Here is an 18,247-nt window from a genome sequence, read left to right on the forward strand (position 1 = left end):
AGATTGCCATGCTAAAGAGGTTAAACAATGTTTCCTCTGATTTATTGAATATTGTTCAAATATTGAAACATAGATAGCGGAACAGAAGTGATCAGATGTAAGTGTTTTGTCGCTGACGTCACAAAACCTTGTACCTCTCAAATGGTAACTTTATTGGAGCAGCATAATGCATTGCTAAGTTTAATGTACAGTGTCAGAAATAGAGGTATGACACTATCACTGGCAGTACCCCTCTTGTCACTGTGGTGGTAACCTCAGGGGTACATCTCAGTACCTTCAGTCAGGGAACATAATTGTATTATTGTATTTTCTAAGTTGTATTGACTCCACACACCCCATCTCGTCTCCAGGCTTTTAATTTTATGTTCCTGTTTTAAAACATTAGGTTATGAAAAGCCTGGGACAAACTTATTTAGCGCACACAATCGGACCTTTGTCACTTCGAGGGTTACTGTTACTGTTACTGAGGGTTATTGTTATTACATTGTGGATTTACATTGTTCCTTGATGAATGAACAATGTACCTACACATTACCTTTATTTCTAATAGTGTATTTTAATATAGAGAATAATAAAAGCATATGTTAATATATAAAAATGACATTAATGTGAAGATTAAAGTGTTGGACTGTTTCTATTTGTCATGTAATGTTCACATAACATACAGGGCAGCTGGTGAAGTTAAATTGTTAAGAAAAAAAAGAGAGAGTTAAGGTTCTGACACGACAGCCATGCTATGTAACATAACATGTTGCTCAGTGAAAGGCCATAAGGCTTGGTGTGGATATACAGCCGTTTGAATCCAGACCAGGCTTTGGGTGCTTTATATGTTCACAGAGGAAGACAGAAGGAGCAGAGCTCATGAATAACATTCCATCAATGTGCTCTACTTCTGCTCCCATTTGATTTGCATTACACATTAAAGTGAAGACAAAATGTTGCTCCAACATGATTCTAGCAGATCTAATACTGACAATACCACACAAAAGATCAACACTTCATCTAGTATTTCTCAAATGCAGTACTCTGCAGAAGTCAGAGATGACAAGTACTTCTTTTACAAGTATTAATTTTTCAGTTGATGTTTCTGAGGAGATTAGATATAAAATAATAATCTCCTCGGGTTAGATTATTTTATATCCTTCTACACATTTGGAAGAGAGAAAAAAATCAAGCTCCACTCTTGCTTCAGATCTGAAAAAATCACAGGTGTTTCTGTCCATCCTTCCACTGAGAGAAGACAAATCTGGAAGGATGTGCAGCTGTCAGCTTACTGAGAAAATAGAGGAAAGAAGAACATTTACTGCTGGTGTTCTCCCAACAGTTGACTGTCCACCCCATAGTCCAGCCCTCAACATCATTGAATGTGTATATTGCTAAAGGAACAAAGGCCCGTAGAAGTTGAAATACCCCCACCCTGGGTAGAACAAAGCCCTAACATGTTTTTATGTAACTTTGATATCTCTAGTTTCTGAAATGGATGATTGTGTAAAAATATTTTACTTCAGAATTTGCATGATTCGTTAAGGTTTGGATGGCCTTCCAAACCAGAAAATGTGCAAATTTAGGCCTGGCTTAAAAGGAGAGTGTCTGCATTATTTCAGAAAATAAAATTCAGCATGTGGTCAATTTTAGACTGACTGTGCACAAGCACATACTCTGTCCTGAAGACAAGATAACACCAATATCTTTGTCCATTGTCTAAATACAGGCCCTTAAACATATGTGTGCCATAGGCGGAAACTGACTTAAAAAATCATAATGCATACATATCCTTGAAACAATTATAATTCAAAGATTTAGAAAAAAAAATGTAAAACAGTAATTCTTAATCATTTAATATATATTGTGATAAATAATAATAAATTATAATAATAAATAAATAAATAACAATAATATACAAAAATACAAAATATGACAGGCCAACAAGAAAATCATTTTGCATTTCAGCATCAAACATCAGCATAAAGTTGTTTTTTGTAGTTCTTGTAATTCTTGTAAATGTTAAGCTAATTAACATTATTTTTATTCATTTTTTTGAACAACAGAGTCTAAAAACTGACATATCAGTGTCACTGCTGAGCTGAGAATGGTCAACCGCCTAATAATATCTGGTCAGCTGTTGTTCTGTGGTCCACTGATGGTTTTGGCAGTGGATGGTTTGTTAGGAGTGCCTGATAAAAGTATGCATGTATGTAATTATCTAAGAAGGCCTTTTTGGAAATGTGTTCCTCTATATGAAGACTTGGATTATAAGAAGCAGAAAATGCAACCAACTTTTAAGACTTAACTTTGGAGGTGTGGTAAAATATCCCTGCAGATTTCTTTGACAAAATGAAAAGCGTTCCTGAAAAGAATGGATACTGTAATAAAGGGTGAGCAAAGGGTGGACACAATAATAGTAAATGTGGCATTATATTTAGTTGTTTAGGCAATTTTCTGTTAAATATGTGTTTGTTGTCTTCTCATGATTCTGAAAAATTAATAACTTGCACAGTACTGTATTAATATCACAAATAGTTGCAAAGAAACACACAGGGGTTGTGTATAGTATGGACTTGTGAGTTTTATACAGTGTAAACCTTGTGATCTGACTTTGCTGGACAAATAACACTTGACATGAAAGGAAAACTACATTTATTTTTCAGATGTAAGCAAGGCTGTTTAAGTTTACTATAAATATGTATGATTAATTAAAAGAATAATATTGTGTCTTTTTTGCCCCTTTTTAGGCCATCTGTTAATTAGCCTTCAAGCTGAAGACGCTGGTGAGGTTTGCTGGTGATGCTCTTTGCTTGTAAATGTTCGGAGAGCATAAATACCAACAACCATGTGTCTTGCCCTCAAACATAAGGGTGAAAGACTGTGCTGGTGTTACATACACTAAAGGTGGCCCAAAGGTTTTAGTTAACACCTCAGTGTGTTTCATTTGTAATCCGAAGATATTCTTAGTGTGGTGATGCTCTGGAAAACCTGACATTTGAAGCACACCTGTTCACCTGTTCACTTACCTGTATAGGTTCTTATTCCCTCCAAAGTCATGTATTCATTACTGTTGTTATGTAGTAAACTGGTCTAATGACTTTATCAATTAGTACCTCCACCACTCACACATGGTATTGTTTTCTAAATTAAGAGTTTATATAAAACATAATAATGTAGTTCATTTCAGTTGCCCATAAAATGATAAGGCCTTACTGAACTGTGTTCTTTGTATTCAGAGATAAATGTCAGTATGTCAATATGTATCTAAACAATGTAAAATTAGTCTTACAATGTAAGAATATGTAATGCATGTGCTCTGCATTTGATAATAGATAGAGATAATAGAGACTGGATTATGGGCACATCATGAAGTTGTAACTTCATAACAGAATCTTACATGTTACGCACAAAACCTAGTGTATAGCACTCACAAATAACATGTCACAGCTCAGGAAGAACAGGGAACAGAATTATCCCAGAGCTTTTGACTTGCAATTCCAATTTGATGTAAGACTCTCACCTCTTATTAACCTGCATGCTAGAATGCCTTTCAAAGGAGAAAGCAATTGTCACAATGTTTACTAAAGCTGCTATTCAAGTACCTGACGAGAAGCGCTCATCACAGGGTCTCTCACAGCTAACTTCAGCTGCAGAGAGGATGATTTGCCGATACTTTGCAAAAAATGCTGCTGTAATCCGCGATGCATGAACACATTAATCTTTTTTAGCCTCTTAAATTGAATTACCTTTTGACTTTAAGGAATGAAGTTTAACATTGAATACCGTGTCCTGGCTAGCAGAATGATCTGATTTAATTACAGGCTATAGGAATTAAGCCTACAGTGCAGTCTATAAGGAACTGTACAATAGTAAATATTTATTTGTTTTAGCTTAATGCTAAGCACATTGCATGTAAAATGAAATAGGAACCATTATGTTAAAATGTCAAAAGGAAGGAATTTTTCACTAGAACACACAGGACATCTGAGATGTGGGAATGTGGTTTTGTGGATTAATAAGTCTAAATTTGCAATTGGGATTGGTTGCATTGCAGAAAATGCATCCGACTTCTAAGACTGAACTTTGGAGGTGTGGAAGAATATTATTGCAGATTGCTTAAAGACAAAGGGAAAGCCAAACGTATAAATATATATGCATATATAGCCCTGCGATGGACTGGCGACCTGTCCAGGGTGTATCCTGCCTTCCGCCCAAAGACCACTGGGATAGGCCCTGGCTTTGTGTGTGTACATATATATATATATATATATATATATATATATATATATATATATATATATAGCTGTTGACGGAAGAAAACCTCATATCTCCAAAATGGTCATTTTATAGGAGAAGGAAAAAACCTACTTGACTTTTAATGTAAGTCAATTGAACCAGACTTTTTTCCAAGTAATTTTTGTCCGTTTCTTTTGATCTATCAGCATGAAATTTACACACAATGTAAAGGCCAACAGACATTTTCAAATTATGTCAAAAACTGAAAAACAACAAAAATGGAGATATATATTTATATACTTAATGGCTGTTTTTTCTGGAAACTAAGAAAACAAAGGGTGGTCTCTGGCTTTCACACAGTACTGTATTCTGGGTGAACTATAAACAATTACACAAATCAACATACTATTAAATAAAAATTATATTTTTATATTTTATATTAAATCAAATTACTTTATATAATACTTGACTGCTTAGTTGTTTATTGGCCAGCTGTTTGTCACTGCATCATTAATTTATGTTGTTTAAATGTTCTAGAGTTGAATCAAGATGTGGTATTTCTCTCCATAAATGTCAGTGGGTGAACGATCTAAATCAGAATCAGGTTTGGTCACATATGGTCACATATTGTTGCTGTCCAAAAAACCTATTTATCTTAATTTTTGTCGATTTTTAATTTTTCTACATTCATCTGAACACAACAGCTGTCCTTTACATTGTGTGGAAATTTTATGATGAATGAATGAATAGAAATGCTCCAAAATAACTTGGTGTAATACGCTTTTACCTTTCCTTACATTTAAAGTTAAGAACGGTTTTGCCTTCTGCTGTGAAAAATATTTTGGAAATACATACTTTTTTTTTGGACAGTGATGATATGTTTGCAAATACAAAGAATTTGCCTTCGGTTACACAGTAGCTCACAATACCCGGTAGCTGACAATAGAAAATCGAATAAATTCTTCAGGAAGCCATAACAGATGTTTCAAAAGCAACCCGTACATTGTTAAAAAAAGCAAGAATGCACTTATGCACTTAGCAATAGCAAACAAAAGACTATGGGAGACCACAGTAGTGAAGAAACCAAGAAAGCTTTGGATCATGAAGAAAAGCTGTCCAAGAGCACTGTCCAGAATATAAACAATCATAAACAGAAAAAGACCTGACCTGAGATGGTTTATCTATAAATGCAAACGGCTGTTAAGAAAAGAAATGGCAAGTTATAACTTACTAAAAAGAACATTAAAAAATTCTGGGATAAAGATTTATGGACAGATGAAATTAAGAACCTTCCCCAGAGTGATGGAAAGAGGAAAGTGTAAACAGTTTATGATTTGAAGCAGACCACCTCACCTGTGAAACATGGTGGCATGGTCATGTATGTCTGCCAGTGAAACTTAATTTATGATGCGAGTGCAGACGGCAAAAGCAGGATGAATTCTGAAATGTACAGAACGATTTAAACTGCATCTTAACTAACCAAATGCCTCAAAAGTGGATGGTGCTTCGTTTTGCAGCAGACCTACAACCTGAAACTACTGTACTACTGTCTTTTCCAGGACCAAAAAATAAAATCACTGGGCAGGGTTTGCAACTATGTACAAGTGCCATTAGTCCCCTGAAAGAATAGAATAGAATAGAATAGAATAGAACAGACGGATAGATCTTTATTGCAGAGGGAAAATTGCAGCATTGCAGCAGTAGGAAAAGAAACTGTGAACATCACAAATACATTGTAAACATCTGACAAAAAAGGCACAATAAATGACATAAATCCCTTAAAATTCCAGACTTATTACATACTAAAGCTTACTATTCAGTAACTACAGGGACTTCAATGCAAACTAGTTGAGCTATTCTCAGGTTATAGAAGTGTGCAATAAAACTTTGGGCCCTGCCCATTTAAGGGGTTAAACAAACAAAGACACAGGGCTACTGTAACAGGCAGCCACCTCAAGCATCATCAAAAGTGTAAAATAGAAATGAATTTTAAGCTATTGTCACTAAATCCTGTAAGAACAGTAATTAAAAAATACTGTAGTTATTGTGTATTGTAATAAGCTCTAACTAGACTGTAAAAACTTGTTTGTGAGTGATCTATTAGTGTCTAGTGAGGATGTTTTTCCTAAAGATCAATTGAAACTTCCTAGTAAAGGAGTCAGTTTATTGGAGACACATACCCTCAGGTAACCTATCTTAAGTGAAATGTCAATTTTCATTTCCAGCATCAATTTTGCATCAAATCAGGAGTGAAAGTGCGCAGTGAGGGTCAGTGAACAGTCAGAGGCTTCTTCTCTCTCTCTCTCTCTCTCTCTCTCTCTCTCTCTCTCTGTGTGTGTGTGTGTGTATTAATGTGTGTGTGTGTGTTTGCGTGCGCTGAGTAAATCTGGCTCCCATACCAAGCCAAGGAAGCTCTGACGGGGACATGAGTGACACCTGAGCAGAGGACCTAAAAGGACATCAATAATGAGCGGTGTAGGAGTGTGTCTCGGGGGATGACACGGCCTGCGTCTGCGCCACTCAGCCTAATAAGGGTTTAAAAGCCACAACTGTCCACACAGCCCACGCCAGCCCACCTCCCATCTCCCTTTTCCAACGGGTTGCCTGATGCCTTGTGACAGGCCGAGGCCCAGCCACAGGACGCCAGGGCAGCCTGCATTTGCAGCCATGGCAAACAATACAGCCACGTTATTAACGAGATGATTAGCGGAGCTGGCAGGAATTGGGCACTGTAAAGGGCGATGAATATTTTTGAAAATAAAATTTTAGGTCTGAGTTTGATTTATTGATATGAATTTGACTATGGCATCTGGCAAACAACTTATAAATAACTTAAGGGCCATCTTAAATGCATTGCCATGAAATTTTTATTGACACTGTAATATAAGCCACTACCTGCCATGAATCACAAATAACCTTGAGCTCTCTCTCTCTCTCTCTCTCTCTCTCTCTCTGTCCTGTCAGTACTGTGTTTACCCTGCACAGCCCCTCTCTCATGCTCACAGAAAGCAATCGCTTCTGACTGGGGCAGACTTCTCTGTCCCCATATCCAGCCTGGCTATAATTTTGTTGTCATTCGGTGTGCGGCGATCCCATCATTGATGTGACAGAGTGGGCATTAGGTAAAGTCCCTGAGCTGGTACTCACTTACAGCAGCTTTCTCTCTCTGCCACTGACAGTGATGAGATTAGACCCAGGTGGCAAACATGCTCCTCCACTACAAGATTGGAAACCAAACCATCTGATTTAGTTTTACCCCAACATCCTTAAGTAACTCATCAAACTTGATTGTATCCATTGGTAAAAAAAATGAAGTGTTTGACCTCTTTAACATTGTGTTGGTAACATTATTGGGTGAAGTGGCTCGTGAAAGCCCACTGGCAGCCAGCCACAGGCAGATGTGGAGAGGTTTAACGGACATGTCGTGCTTCTGTGAAGCTGAAGAGGGGATCTGACGTTTAGCTTGTTCATATAGCAGGTCACTGGCATCTTACGACTGATCGATGCCAACCCGATGGCTCTGGGAGGTGAACCAAAAGCAAACACCTCCCAACCTGAGGTCACTTATTCAAGCTGTTCACACTGGTGACACATTAGAGGTTCTTTGAATATCACTGGAAAACTGGGGTCCTGTTTATTATCATTATTATTGCTCGAGTTGGATGTATTGGCACTGCGGTTATCAGCTTTGGACCTTGTTATAATGCAGCACTTACAGTATAATAGCCACCATAGTGAGTACATTGTCATTATACAACTTTATTAAATTACTTTGGAAGTGATTCATCAGTGACCGTGCACACTGCAGTGTCTACACTATTATTTACCAATTTTATTGAAGTGCATTTGTTTTGGAAATAATTCATCAGCTGATTCTTGTGGCTGCAAATGATATAAATTAAGTTTCGACCAACACTCCCATCACAGAACGCATAATGAATACTTGCATTGCAAACATATAATTAAAAGCACAATACAATCATTCAAACACATTAGAGTAATGTGCATGTGACATGGAAACACAACACCTGTTTGCGTGGGTCAGTGGCGTGTGTTTATGCCCACCTGAGGATGGAAAAGCTCTCTATTCAGCACAATGACCCCCTGAGGGAGCGCTAGCCCTGCTGCCATTGATAATCACCACGGGCCCCTCTGCGGTTATGGCCACTGGCTGAGCTAATAAGTGCAAAGTACGGGGGGCTGATGCACAACAAAAGGAGGGGAGAGAAATAATAAGTTGGGGGGTGCAAACTCTTAAGGCAGACATATGCACTGGTGACTCAACAATAAAACCTTCAGTGAAGCTGAGCCCCGAAGTCTAGTTAAAGATTATTAAAGAAGAGGGGAGAGAGAGAGAGAGAGAGAGAGAGAGAGAGAGAGAGAGAGAGAGAGAGAGAGGGAGGGAGAGAGGGAGGGGGGGGGTAGGGGGGGTAAGGAGGGGAATAATGAGGAAAAGAAGATAGCCACTCGTTGAGCTGGTTAGGTGCAGGCAAGCCTGTGCTTGCTCGTTTCTGGAGAATAGATTGCTGGACCCAGTCGCCCTGTTCTAATGACCCTTCTTGTTAGCCTCAGAGATGTAAAGCCTCTTCATTAGAGCTGCAGCCCGCTCACCTCTGCCTGCAGATCCACTCTCAGGCTCCGGATCGGGTTTGCACCCATAAACGCACGGATTCTGGGTTCAAACTCAGGGCTATAAACCATGGGGACGATATCTACTCTACACTGAAATTTTGTTGATGCCATGAATTTTATGTAACATTATAATGTTACATGTGCAACATGTCACTTTGTGTTTTGCAATAAACAGGAGCAGTCTGTGTTTTTGCCACACAGAATGTGATATAAAGGTGGAAGAAGATGGAGCGGAGAGTAACGTGATGCTCGAAATAGAAAGAGAATAAGCGCTGGACACTCGTGACATGAGCAGCATTAATGAGAGGGTTTGCAGTCGTGGTCAGGCAGGGGGATATAATCTGAAGGGAATAAAAGCTTTCGACTTAGTGAGGGGGGTACTGTGCCATACAGGCAACCCTGCGAAGAGTCCTGCTGGAAGTGGCAATGAACCGGGGCCACTCATTAACTAAAACTTTCCAAACAGCGCGCGGAATGTTTGGCTACTCGGCTTGATACGAAGATCACTAAAATATTCGGGGGATTTTTTTTTAAATAAAGATATTAAAACTCATGATTGTTTTTCTTTTTTCGTTAGCACGAGTTAGCCCGGTGTCTGTAATAAGGCTGTCGCACGAAATGTTCTGATAATTATTTACTGAACGTTATTTGGCGGCATTATTGGATCATTAGAGTTTATAAACTCGGGACAGCGCTTAAGCCAGCACTGGTCTGTGGTCAGCCATCAGGAAGCCATCAGCACCCACTCTTTGGCCAACAGCAGACTGAATCGCTCATCAGAGATAAAGAGATTCGGACAGTGAAGGAGATCTAGTCCAAAACCCCCCCCCCAAAAAACAAGAAACTAATAAAGTAACTAATAAAATTAAAATAAAGCTAATAATAAAAAAGAAAGAAAAGATAAGAAACACACTTGAAAGCTGTTTTAGGAATATTGTTTGTGATATAATAATAATAATAATAATAATAATAATAATAATAAGCAGAAGAACAATAATAACGTAGAGTTGGTAATAATAATAATAATAATAATAATAACAGTAATAATAAAGTATAGATAATAATAATAATAATAATAATAATAATAATAATAATAAGAGCTGCCGTGTTAAATGAAGGGGACGCTTGTCCATGGTGGTCTGGCGCTAGTGAGGAGGGAACTGAGTCTCTAAGTCTTCTTGTTCTGAAGAATAATCGTGGCCAGACTTCCTGTGCTGTGTATCAGCAGTGCAGTGAGGAGCTCGTGCTGAGCGCTCTGATTTCTGTCCTCCACTTCCATTCATTATTGATTTGTGCTGGGACTGGTAAACAGGTATTGAGAGGAAGCCCATGATTTCACGCCCTATCACAAACATCTGAAGAGATGAGGCGCATTCCTGTCATCTTATCTGTCTGAATAATGAATCTTCGTTTCTGCAGTAAACACTCTTTGTTACTCCTGCCACATGAATAGGTAAACACAGCAGCTCTGCAGGCCTGCTCTCTCAATCAGAGGGACTCAGGGTGGCGTTATGAGCCGATTCAGTCTCATAGTTCCTGTCTAGTGCTCCGGGTGTTTTTGCTGTAGCTAAAATTACCCCTCTCCCAGTTTTCACAGGTTTTAGTGTACAAACACGAGCGGCCACAGGAAGCTCGCGCGCCGTGGCGGGAAGGGCCCGCTTGATTATCCTAATTAAGTTCTGTCTAATTAAATTACCGTCACGCGCTAACCAATAGCAAGAGCGCCTTCATTAACCATGCACGAGCCCTGCTTGAGCACGAGAGGCGCCGTCAACCGGCTGATTTAGCTTTCTCTCTCTCTCTTTCTCACTTTCTCTCTCTCTATCTTTCTGCCTACCTCTCTCTCTCTCTCGTGCGCGCGCAAAAAGCAACTAGCTCAAAGCTCGCGCGCGCGCACGCGCGTCTTAATTGCAATTGCCATTTGTGTGTGTGTGTGTTGTTTTCATTTTTTTTTTGAAAAATTATTTTATTGTTCACGTTTCTCGAGCCATGCAGCTCGAGCAGTGCCTCTCGCCGGCGCTCGCGCTTTCCGACAAGTGCGCGCACGTGGGCAGCGGCGGCCGCGCGAGCTCGCGAGGGTCCGATCTCGCGCATGCCATGATTACGCGCGCCGGCGACGGCGGCGACCTGGAGAGAAGGAGTTCACCTGTGAAAAAAAACTGCAGCGGGATGACGAATGAGTCCGAGGCGGACGCCTTCGCGGACTCTAAGGGCCCGGCGGGGGCCGCCCAGAGCGCCAAACTCTCTCCTGCCCTCGACGGCGCGCCCGACATTCGCCACACCTTCGATGGCTGCGCGGCAGAGCGCTGCCTCGCGCCTCCTCCGTCCAGCCACGCGCCACCGCCGCCGCCACCACCACCACCGCCGCCGCTCTCCGCGAGCCCCACGCCCATGTTCCCGTACGCGAGCCAGCACGGCGCGGCGCACGCCGCCTTCTCCATCGCCAGCCCGAGCCGCTACATGGCGCACCACCCGGTGATCGCCAACGGCGCCTACAACGGCCTGCTGAGCGGCGCGTCCCCGCAGGGCTACGCGGGCGCCGGCTACCCGTACGCGCAGCAGTACGGCCACGCGTACCAGGGCGCGCACTTCTACCAGTTCCCGTCCGCTCAGGCGGGTCTGGTCCCGGGCAAGGCGCAGGTGTACCTGTGCAACCGCGCGCTCTGGCTCAAGTTCCACCGACACCAGACCGAGATGATCATCACCAAGCAGGGCCGGTACGTATAGCAGCACCTTCACGAGGCTTTACTGGAGGAACAAGCGCGTCTGGATTACGTCCTAAATCGCCTTTTTCATCTTCTGCTCCTGCTTCTTCGACCTTTTTTTGAATTACATCCTAAATATTTATATATTTTCCAATTTAACTTTTGTGTTCTGTTGAAGATGAACATGCATTTTTCCTTCCATCTAAAATACTCAATTCTATTACATCCAAAATACTTTTTATTACACTGTTATTACATTTTCGTTTCAAATAATGATTCCGAAACCCTTTTGCCTTAAGTATACATTTTTGGGTGCATTTTTCTTCCACAGTGCCCAAATAACAAACCAAATAACATTTTGATCACATTTAATACATCCGCTCTGGATTACACTGAGAATACTGGATTCTTTTATGGGTATTTTCGCTGAACATGAGCGATTTTTTTAAAGAGTGTTTTAAACGGATTTATGTTTTTGGGATCGAAGTAAACATCTATTACTGAATTGGAAGTACCTCTCGTGCTTTGGGCAACGGCATTTTTTTATAATTATTTTTTTGCACAACCTTTAAAGAATTTTCGTTCATTTTGTTTCGGGTTGTTATATAAAATCATTTAATATAATGTATAAGTATTTGTGTAAGCTGTATTTAGGAGCTACACGGCTATTTATTTAATGCGTGAATTGTCTTCAGCGAGCGTTTTATTCTCACAATTGTCTGTGCAAAACAACAAACACCGAACTGACTTTCAATTCATTTTTTTACTCTTTTTATTTCACTTTTTTTTTAAGTTCAGAGACGCGTGGATCTATTTTCACTGGTTAAGCTCAGTTCTTATGTAGCTAAATGTGAAGAGAGCAGCGAGCAGTATTGAATAGCTGTAGTGTTTAGTGTGTCTAACCCGTGTTCTGCTCTGTTTCCAGGCGGATGTTTCCTTTTCTGAGCTTTAACATATCAGGTCTGGACCCGACTGCCCACTACAATATTTTTGTGGATGTGATCCTGGCTGACCCGAACCACTGGCGCTTTCAGGGGGGGAAATGGGTCCCGTGCGGCAAAGCGGACACCAATGTGACAGGTAATCAATAATAATAATAATAATAATAATAATAATAATAATGTGTATTTGTAAACATAAAAACAAAGATGAATATGGAGACAAATGAAGGAATTAAAAAACAGGTTTAGTATTGAATAAGAAATGATACTAAGATAAAGAACTATAAGCAGAGAGCTGTACAATACAGAGAAAACAACGCTGTTTATTTATTTATTTGTTGATTTATTTTTGCTTCTTAATAAAGAAATAAACACTATGGACGGTTTGTTGAACAAAGACTGAAACTAATTTCTAAGTTTTTCTTCTTCTTCTTATTATTATTATTACAATTATTATTGTTATTATTATTATTATTATATTTGCTCATACGCACTGATATTTCTAATATCATTAAATCTTATATGTAATTTTTCTTTTGCTTCTCACGCTCGTCAGTGCATAAACACCAAACTGCCTTTTAATTCATTTTTTCCACTCTTTTCGTTTCACTTCACGCGCGTGCACAGAGACTCAGCGCATCTCTGTTTCTAATGTTTATTGATTCGTTTTATTCGTGTGCGCGAGCTCGGAGAGGTGCGTGCACGCGGAGTCAGTGCTGATGTATTTATAAAATAAGAGAGTGGAGACGTACACAGACTGACATATATATGTCTTATAATGTCATATGTTTTCTCATGAACAGTGTACATGGACACAGACCCACGTGTTTCCACACTTACATGACCTTGTACGCACAAATGTGTATATATGTTCTGTTTGTAGGGGATCAGGGTGTAGATGACTCAGTGCTGATGTAGCTGTTTTATTGTATTTGTAGGGAACAGAGTGTACATGCACCCGGACTCTCCCAACACTGGAGCGCACTGGATGCGGCAGGAGATTTCATTCGGAAAACTCAAACTAACCAACAACAAGGGAGCGACCAACAACACGGGACAGGTAAGCAGATCAGCCCGAGGAGAACTGTGAGAGGAACCATTTCAGCGTCCATTCACACAAACAAAGACACAAATAAAGAAAACAAAACAAACAAAAACCCCACTGCGTTTACCAGCAGTAATCCTATACTGAAAAAAACGATGCTTTGAATTGACATCATTAAAACGTGTCAGGTAGTTGCACTTTTATTACATGAACACAATAACTGCCAAAAATAAGTCCATTTGAAGAAAGCAGTTGTGTTGATGTAACATTTTCTCTGTGTGCGACCACTTCACACATAATCACCAACCATTTTGACCATATCTAAGGTGTCACGTCTTTTGGTCTGTATGTTCTCTGAGCTTAACTGAGCTAAAAGTGACATTTTGTCACTTAATTTATGCAAAGAATACAGTTTTGTGGGCCATATGTGACTGGTTTTTAACAGAACATGGAAAATCCAAGTTTAATTGTGATTAAAAGGATGGAGATCACATAAAATCTAAAAAAAAAAAATGTGTACTCATAGATGTTGATCCAAAGTAGAACTACACAAACTTTTTTGCACCACTTCAGAGAATTCAAAACACAATTTTGCGGCGTTTCTCCTTATTAATCTAATATTAAAATAAAATAAAAGGAAGAAAAAGCAAAAACAAAACAAAAAAAAAAAAAACAAAATCTGCTAATAAAATAACCTCCCACTAAAAAATATTCCTCTGCCATGTTTTGACTGAAAAAAGAAATGTAACCTTGAATTAAAAGCCTGTGTTTTGCCTGCATTATTATAAACAACACTGGTGAATCTAAAAGTGAGTATAAAGGAAGTTTTTATTTATTTTTGTATTTATTTATTGCATTTTTTTTACTATTTTTATCTTGTTCAGATGCAAACTATCTATGCTAGACACATGATGCTTTGGCATTGCAGTGTGCTGTTAGTTAGAGTGCTATGTTGTTGGTGCGCGTGCCTGCAGATGGTGGTGCTGCAGTCTCTGCATAAGTACCAGCCCAGACTGCACGTGGTGCAGGTGAACGAAGACGGAACCGAGGACACGAGCCAACCGGGCCGCGTGCAAACCTTCACCTTCCCGGAGACCCAGTTCATCGCGGTCACGGCCTACCAGAACACAGATGTAAGATCCGCAGATGAGTGCAGTGCTGCAGTTTAACATTTAGCAGATCATTAACAGAGCGCGCGCCAAAGAGTGGAGCTCTCATCACTCTCCATCTTCCCTTCTTCACAGATCACACAGCTGAAAATCGACCATAATCCGTTTGCTAAAGGATTCCGGGACAACTACGACACGTAAGACTGGACTGTTTTATTATTAGCTTTTTTTATTTTGGTGTGTTAAGTTTAATCGCTTCACTCGGTTCCTCTTAATTCCAGACACTTCAGTATTTGTTCCATCGCTTATGAAGCTGAATGTAGCTTCTCTTTAGCCATTTCTGCAGAGCTGTGAGCGCCAGCAGATCGCCAGCTGGTTTCTGAGAATAATGCGAGAATAATGAAGCTGCTTCTCACTGATAGAGTCTCCATTCCTCTCCACTCCTCAGTCAGAGCTGTGTGTGGAGATGGAGCTGTTCAGCTTTGGTAGAAAAATGTTAATTTACCTTAAAACAAATCCAACAGGTGTCAGAAATCTTACACATCTTTTTTACACAAACATCTTTTTGTCCGTTTCATCCGTTGTGTTGATAAAACACACGGGCGCAGTTATTTGCGCCATTCCACCCAGTGTGTAGCCGTGGATTCGTGTTTTATCTCAATCTATTTTCATTCTATTTCCCAGTTAAATGTAAAAACATTGTTACGCTATTAGGCCTATTTAGCCTACTACATTTCCCAATTTCCCAGTTATCAGAATAAACTGTGTTTAAAGAGCTCCATGTCTGATGGTCTAGAATACCTGAATCCACGTCCATATATAAAACACGCTTTAACTAATCAATGTAATATTACATATAATGCAAGAATAAAAATCACGAAAATAATTTAGACAGATGCATTCCGCGCGCGCAGCTTGTCTGCTATTCTTAAAGCCAGTTGGCTCAGTGCTCTGCCCCGTCCCGCCTTCACATGTGTGCGGAATGACATCAAGTTAACCTCCCCGACGTTTCTTCATTTTCAATAATAATAATAATAATAATAATAATAATAATAATAGCCTTGATTATTTTCTTTCCTATGCCAGTCTCTTCATGTCCACTCTCCATCTCTCTCCCTCTCTGTCTCTCTCCCGACCTCCTCCTCCTTTCTTCCTCCAGTGTCTACACAGGTTGCGACATCGACCGGTTAACGCCGTCCCCGGGCGCGTCCCCGCGCTCGCAGCTCGTGCCCGGCGCCAGATACGCGGTGACGGGCTCCTTCCTGCAGGAGCAGTTCGTGGGCTCGTACGCGGCGGCCAAGTCGCGCTTCCACGCGGGCGCGGGCGGCGCTGCTGGCGCGGATCGCGGCGTGCCGCTCGCCAACAGCCTGCTGTCGCCGCAGCCAAGCGACGAAGCCGCGGTGGGTTCCCCGCAGCGCTGGTTCGTCGCCCCGGCCAACAACCACCGCCTGGACTTCGCCGCCGCCTCGGCGTACGACGCCGCGGCCGCCGCCGCCGCCGCTGATCTGGCCGGCAACGCGGCCACGCTGCTGTCGTACGCGGCCGCCGGGGTCAAGCCTCTCCCGCTGGGCGCCGCGGCAGGCTGCTCCAACCGCGCGCTCGGCTACTACGGCGAGGCGCCGGCGTGGGGCGCGCGCACCCCGCCCCAGTACTGCGGCGGCGGCACGGCCGGCATGGGCGCCACGTCCGTGGGCTCCACGGCGGGCACCGCCGCCAAGCCGGGCTCCGTGCTGTCGTGCTGGGGCAGAGCCGGCGCCTCCGGATACCTGCTCGGGCCCGACGACAGCGACGGCGCGACGGCGCCCGACAGGTCCCCGCTGGGCGCTACGGACGAGGCCAGCAAGGCCAAGGAGCTGTCCGAGGCCGCGTGGATCGAGCCGCCCTCCTCCATCAAGTCCATCGACTCAAGCGACTCGGGCATCTTCGAGCAGGCCAAGCGCAGGAGGATGTCACCTTCGGCCACGCCGCTGTCCGAGACGTCGTCGCCGTTAAAGGCCGAGATCCTGGCGCCCAGGGAGTGCGAGAAAACTTGCCCCAAGGACATGGGCTACTACAGCTTCTACCCCCACACCTAGGGCCCCTCTCCGAGGAGCCCCGCCAATATTTACCCATCTACTCACATTTTAACCTAGGCTCCTTATTTATTCTGTTTATTTACGTGTCTACCGTTTATATATCTAGTTTTACCAACCTGTCCTTACTGTTCCCTGTAGTCATAAGGCTCGCGCTCTTTTTAAATCCTTATAAAAGGTTTATAAAAAAAGACCTCGTTGGCGTTTGAGAGATGACCATGTAACTAAATAATGTACATACTTATCTAGACATCTCATTAACTGTTGATGTACAGCATGGAAAAGGACAGAATGACTAGTCGTTGTGCTCTTAGAGTAAGTTTCACGAGGAGCCGTAATGTTAGAGGAGAAGTTGGTGAGGCCCAGCGTGGTTTTTAATCCCACACAGGACTGTACTGCGGGCCAGACCACCAAACTTTGGCTAGTGAGTGGAGTAGAGAGCAAACGGACCATTGCTCAGTATTGCTGTTGCTTTGTAGCCTCGCCATGTCTCTTTGGGAAATCTATTAGTCTGTAGTTTCATTGTTGCTCTTAACGTTCATCATTTTGTAGGCTGTACTTTGTTGTAACGCTGTTGGTAGGCCATTCATCAGTAAAAAAGAAAGATAAAAAGGCTAAATAACTCTAAAGATTGAAGGCCTTGGTGTTCTGAGGCCAGCATTCACTGGTTTGTACAGGGCAGGCATCATTTCCCATACACCCCTCCACTGTGTTACCATCAATGACGTTTTTTGTGATTTAATGGGCGTTTTGTTCCATATACCAGCATCAAGTCCATTAGGCCTGCTGAAAAGCTGATGTAATTGTGGTGTGCTTCTTTGCAATAAATATAAAGAGAGTATGAACCTCTTGACAAAATAACCTGCACGAGACTTCAAATCAAGGTTGCCCATGTGTTCGAATCAACTGTAGGTCATATATTTTAACAGTTCGTCCAGGTTGACATCAGTATGTTGTCCATCCTGCGACATATCTGGTCAACCACAGTTTTGTTAACACTTCAGTGTAACGTTTTTCCATGTAGGTATTCAGTATTAGGATTTGTAACAAACTGTGTCACGTATGTTACAGATAAGGCAGGCAGACTGAGGCCTGTTGGAGGCCTGCAGTTTCACCTGCACTGATGCTGGATAATCTGCAGAATTGAACTTTTGAGTTTTCTTCATTTTCCTCTGTGATTAATTCATACATCTATATAGCAGCTCTGCTGTGCCTCTGTGGGCCTATTAAGGACGTGTAAGTCTCACCAATGTCACAGCCACACTCGAGAAGATGGAGCAAAAGGAAGCGCATTTCATTTCAGTGGGCCTGGTGTACAGTAATGATTTTGCTCAGGTCGTTTTATAACCTCTTTTGAGAAGTTCATCTGAATAGATTCATTAAATAATTAGCCTAGAGATAAATTCATCGAGTGAACAACAATATAACAACAGACTACAGTTCTTGGCAAACCTGTAGGCAACAACAACATTTTCGAAGTAGTTCGGTCTGTCCGTCATTAATGTAGCCTGTCAGGGCAGAA

General features: G+C 41.6%; 1 protein-coding gene across 1 annotated transcript; it reads left to right on the forward strand.

Annotated features, from left to right (window-relative positions):
• The first annotated feature begins 10,842 nt into the window (after positions 1-10,842).
• On the forward strand, positions 10,843-17,590 carry tbr1b (T-box brain transcription factor 1b). The gene is made up of 6 exons (XM_036573860.1): positions 10,843-11,570; positions 12,484-12,638; positions 13,438-13,559; positions 14,519-14,677; positions 14,789-14,850; positions 15,813-17,590. The coding sequence occupies exons 1-6, from the start codon at positions 10,843-10,845 to the stop codon at positions 16,726-16,728; spliced, it is 2,142 nt and encodes a 713-aa protein (XP_036429753.1). The 3' UTR covers positions 16,729-17,590.
• The last annotated feature ends 657 nt before the right edge of the window (positions 17,591-18,247 follow it).

This window comes from Colossoma macropomum, unplaced genomic scaffold (assembly GCF_904425465.1).
Source record: "Colossoma macropomum unplaced genomic scaffold, Colossoma_macropomum, whole genome shotgun sequence".
Classification (NCBI taxonomy): Eukaryota; Metazoa; Chordata; class Actinopteri; order Characiformes; family Serrasalmidae; genus Colossoma; species Colossoma macropomum.

Bases quoted from the DNA above. Each gene is read 5' to 3' on its own strand.
- tbr1b (XM_036573860.1), top strand. From the start codon at position 10,843: ATGCAGCTCGAGCAGTGCCTCTCGCCGGCGCTCGCGCTTTCCGACAAG. The intron at 11,571-12,483 runs GTACGTATAGCA...CTCTGTTTCCAG, and splicing joins ATCATCACCAAGCAGGGCCG to GCGGATGTTTCCTTTTCTGA. The intron at 13,560-14,518 runs GTAAGCAGATCA...GCGTGCCTGCAG, and splicing joins CGACCAACAACACGGGACAG to ATGGTGGTGCTGCAGTCTCT.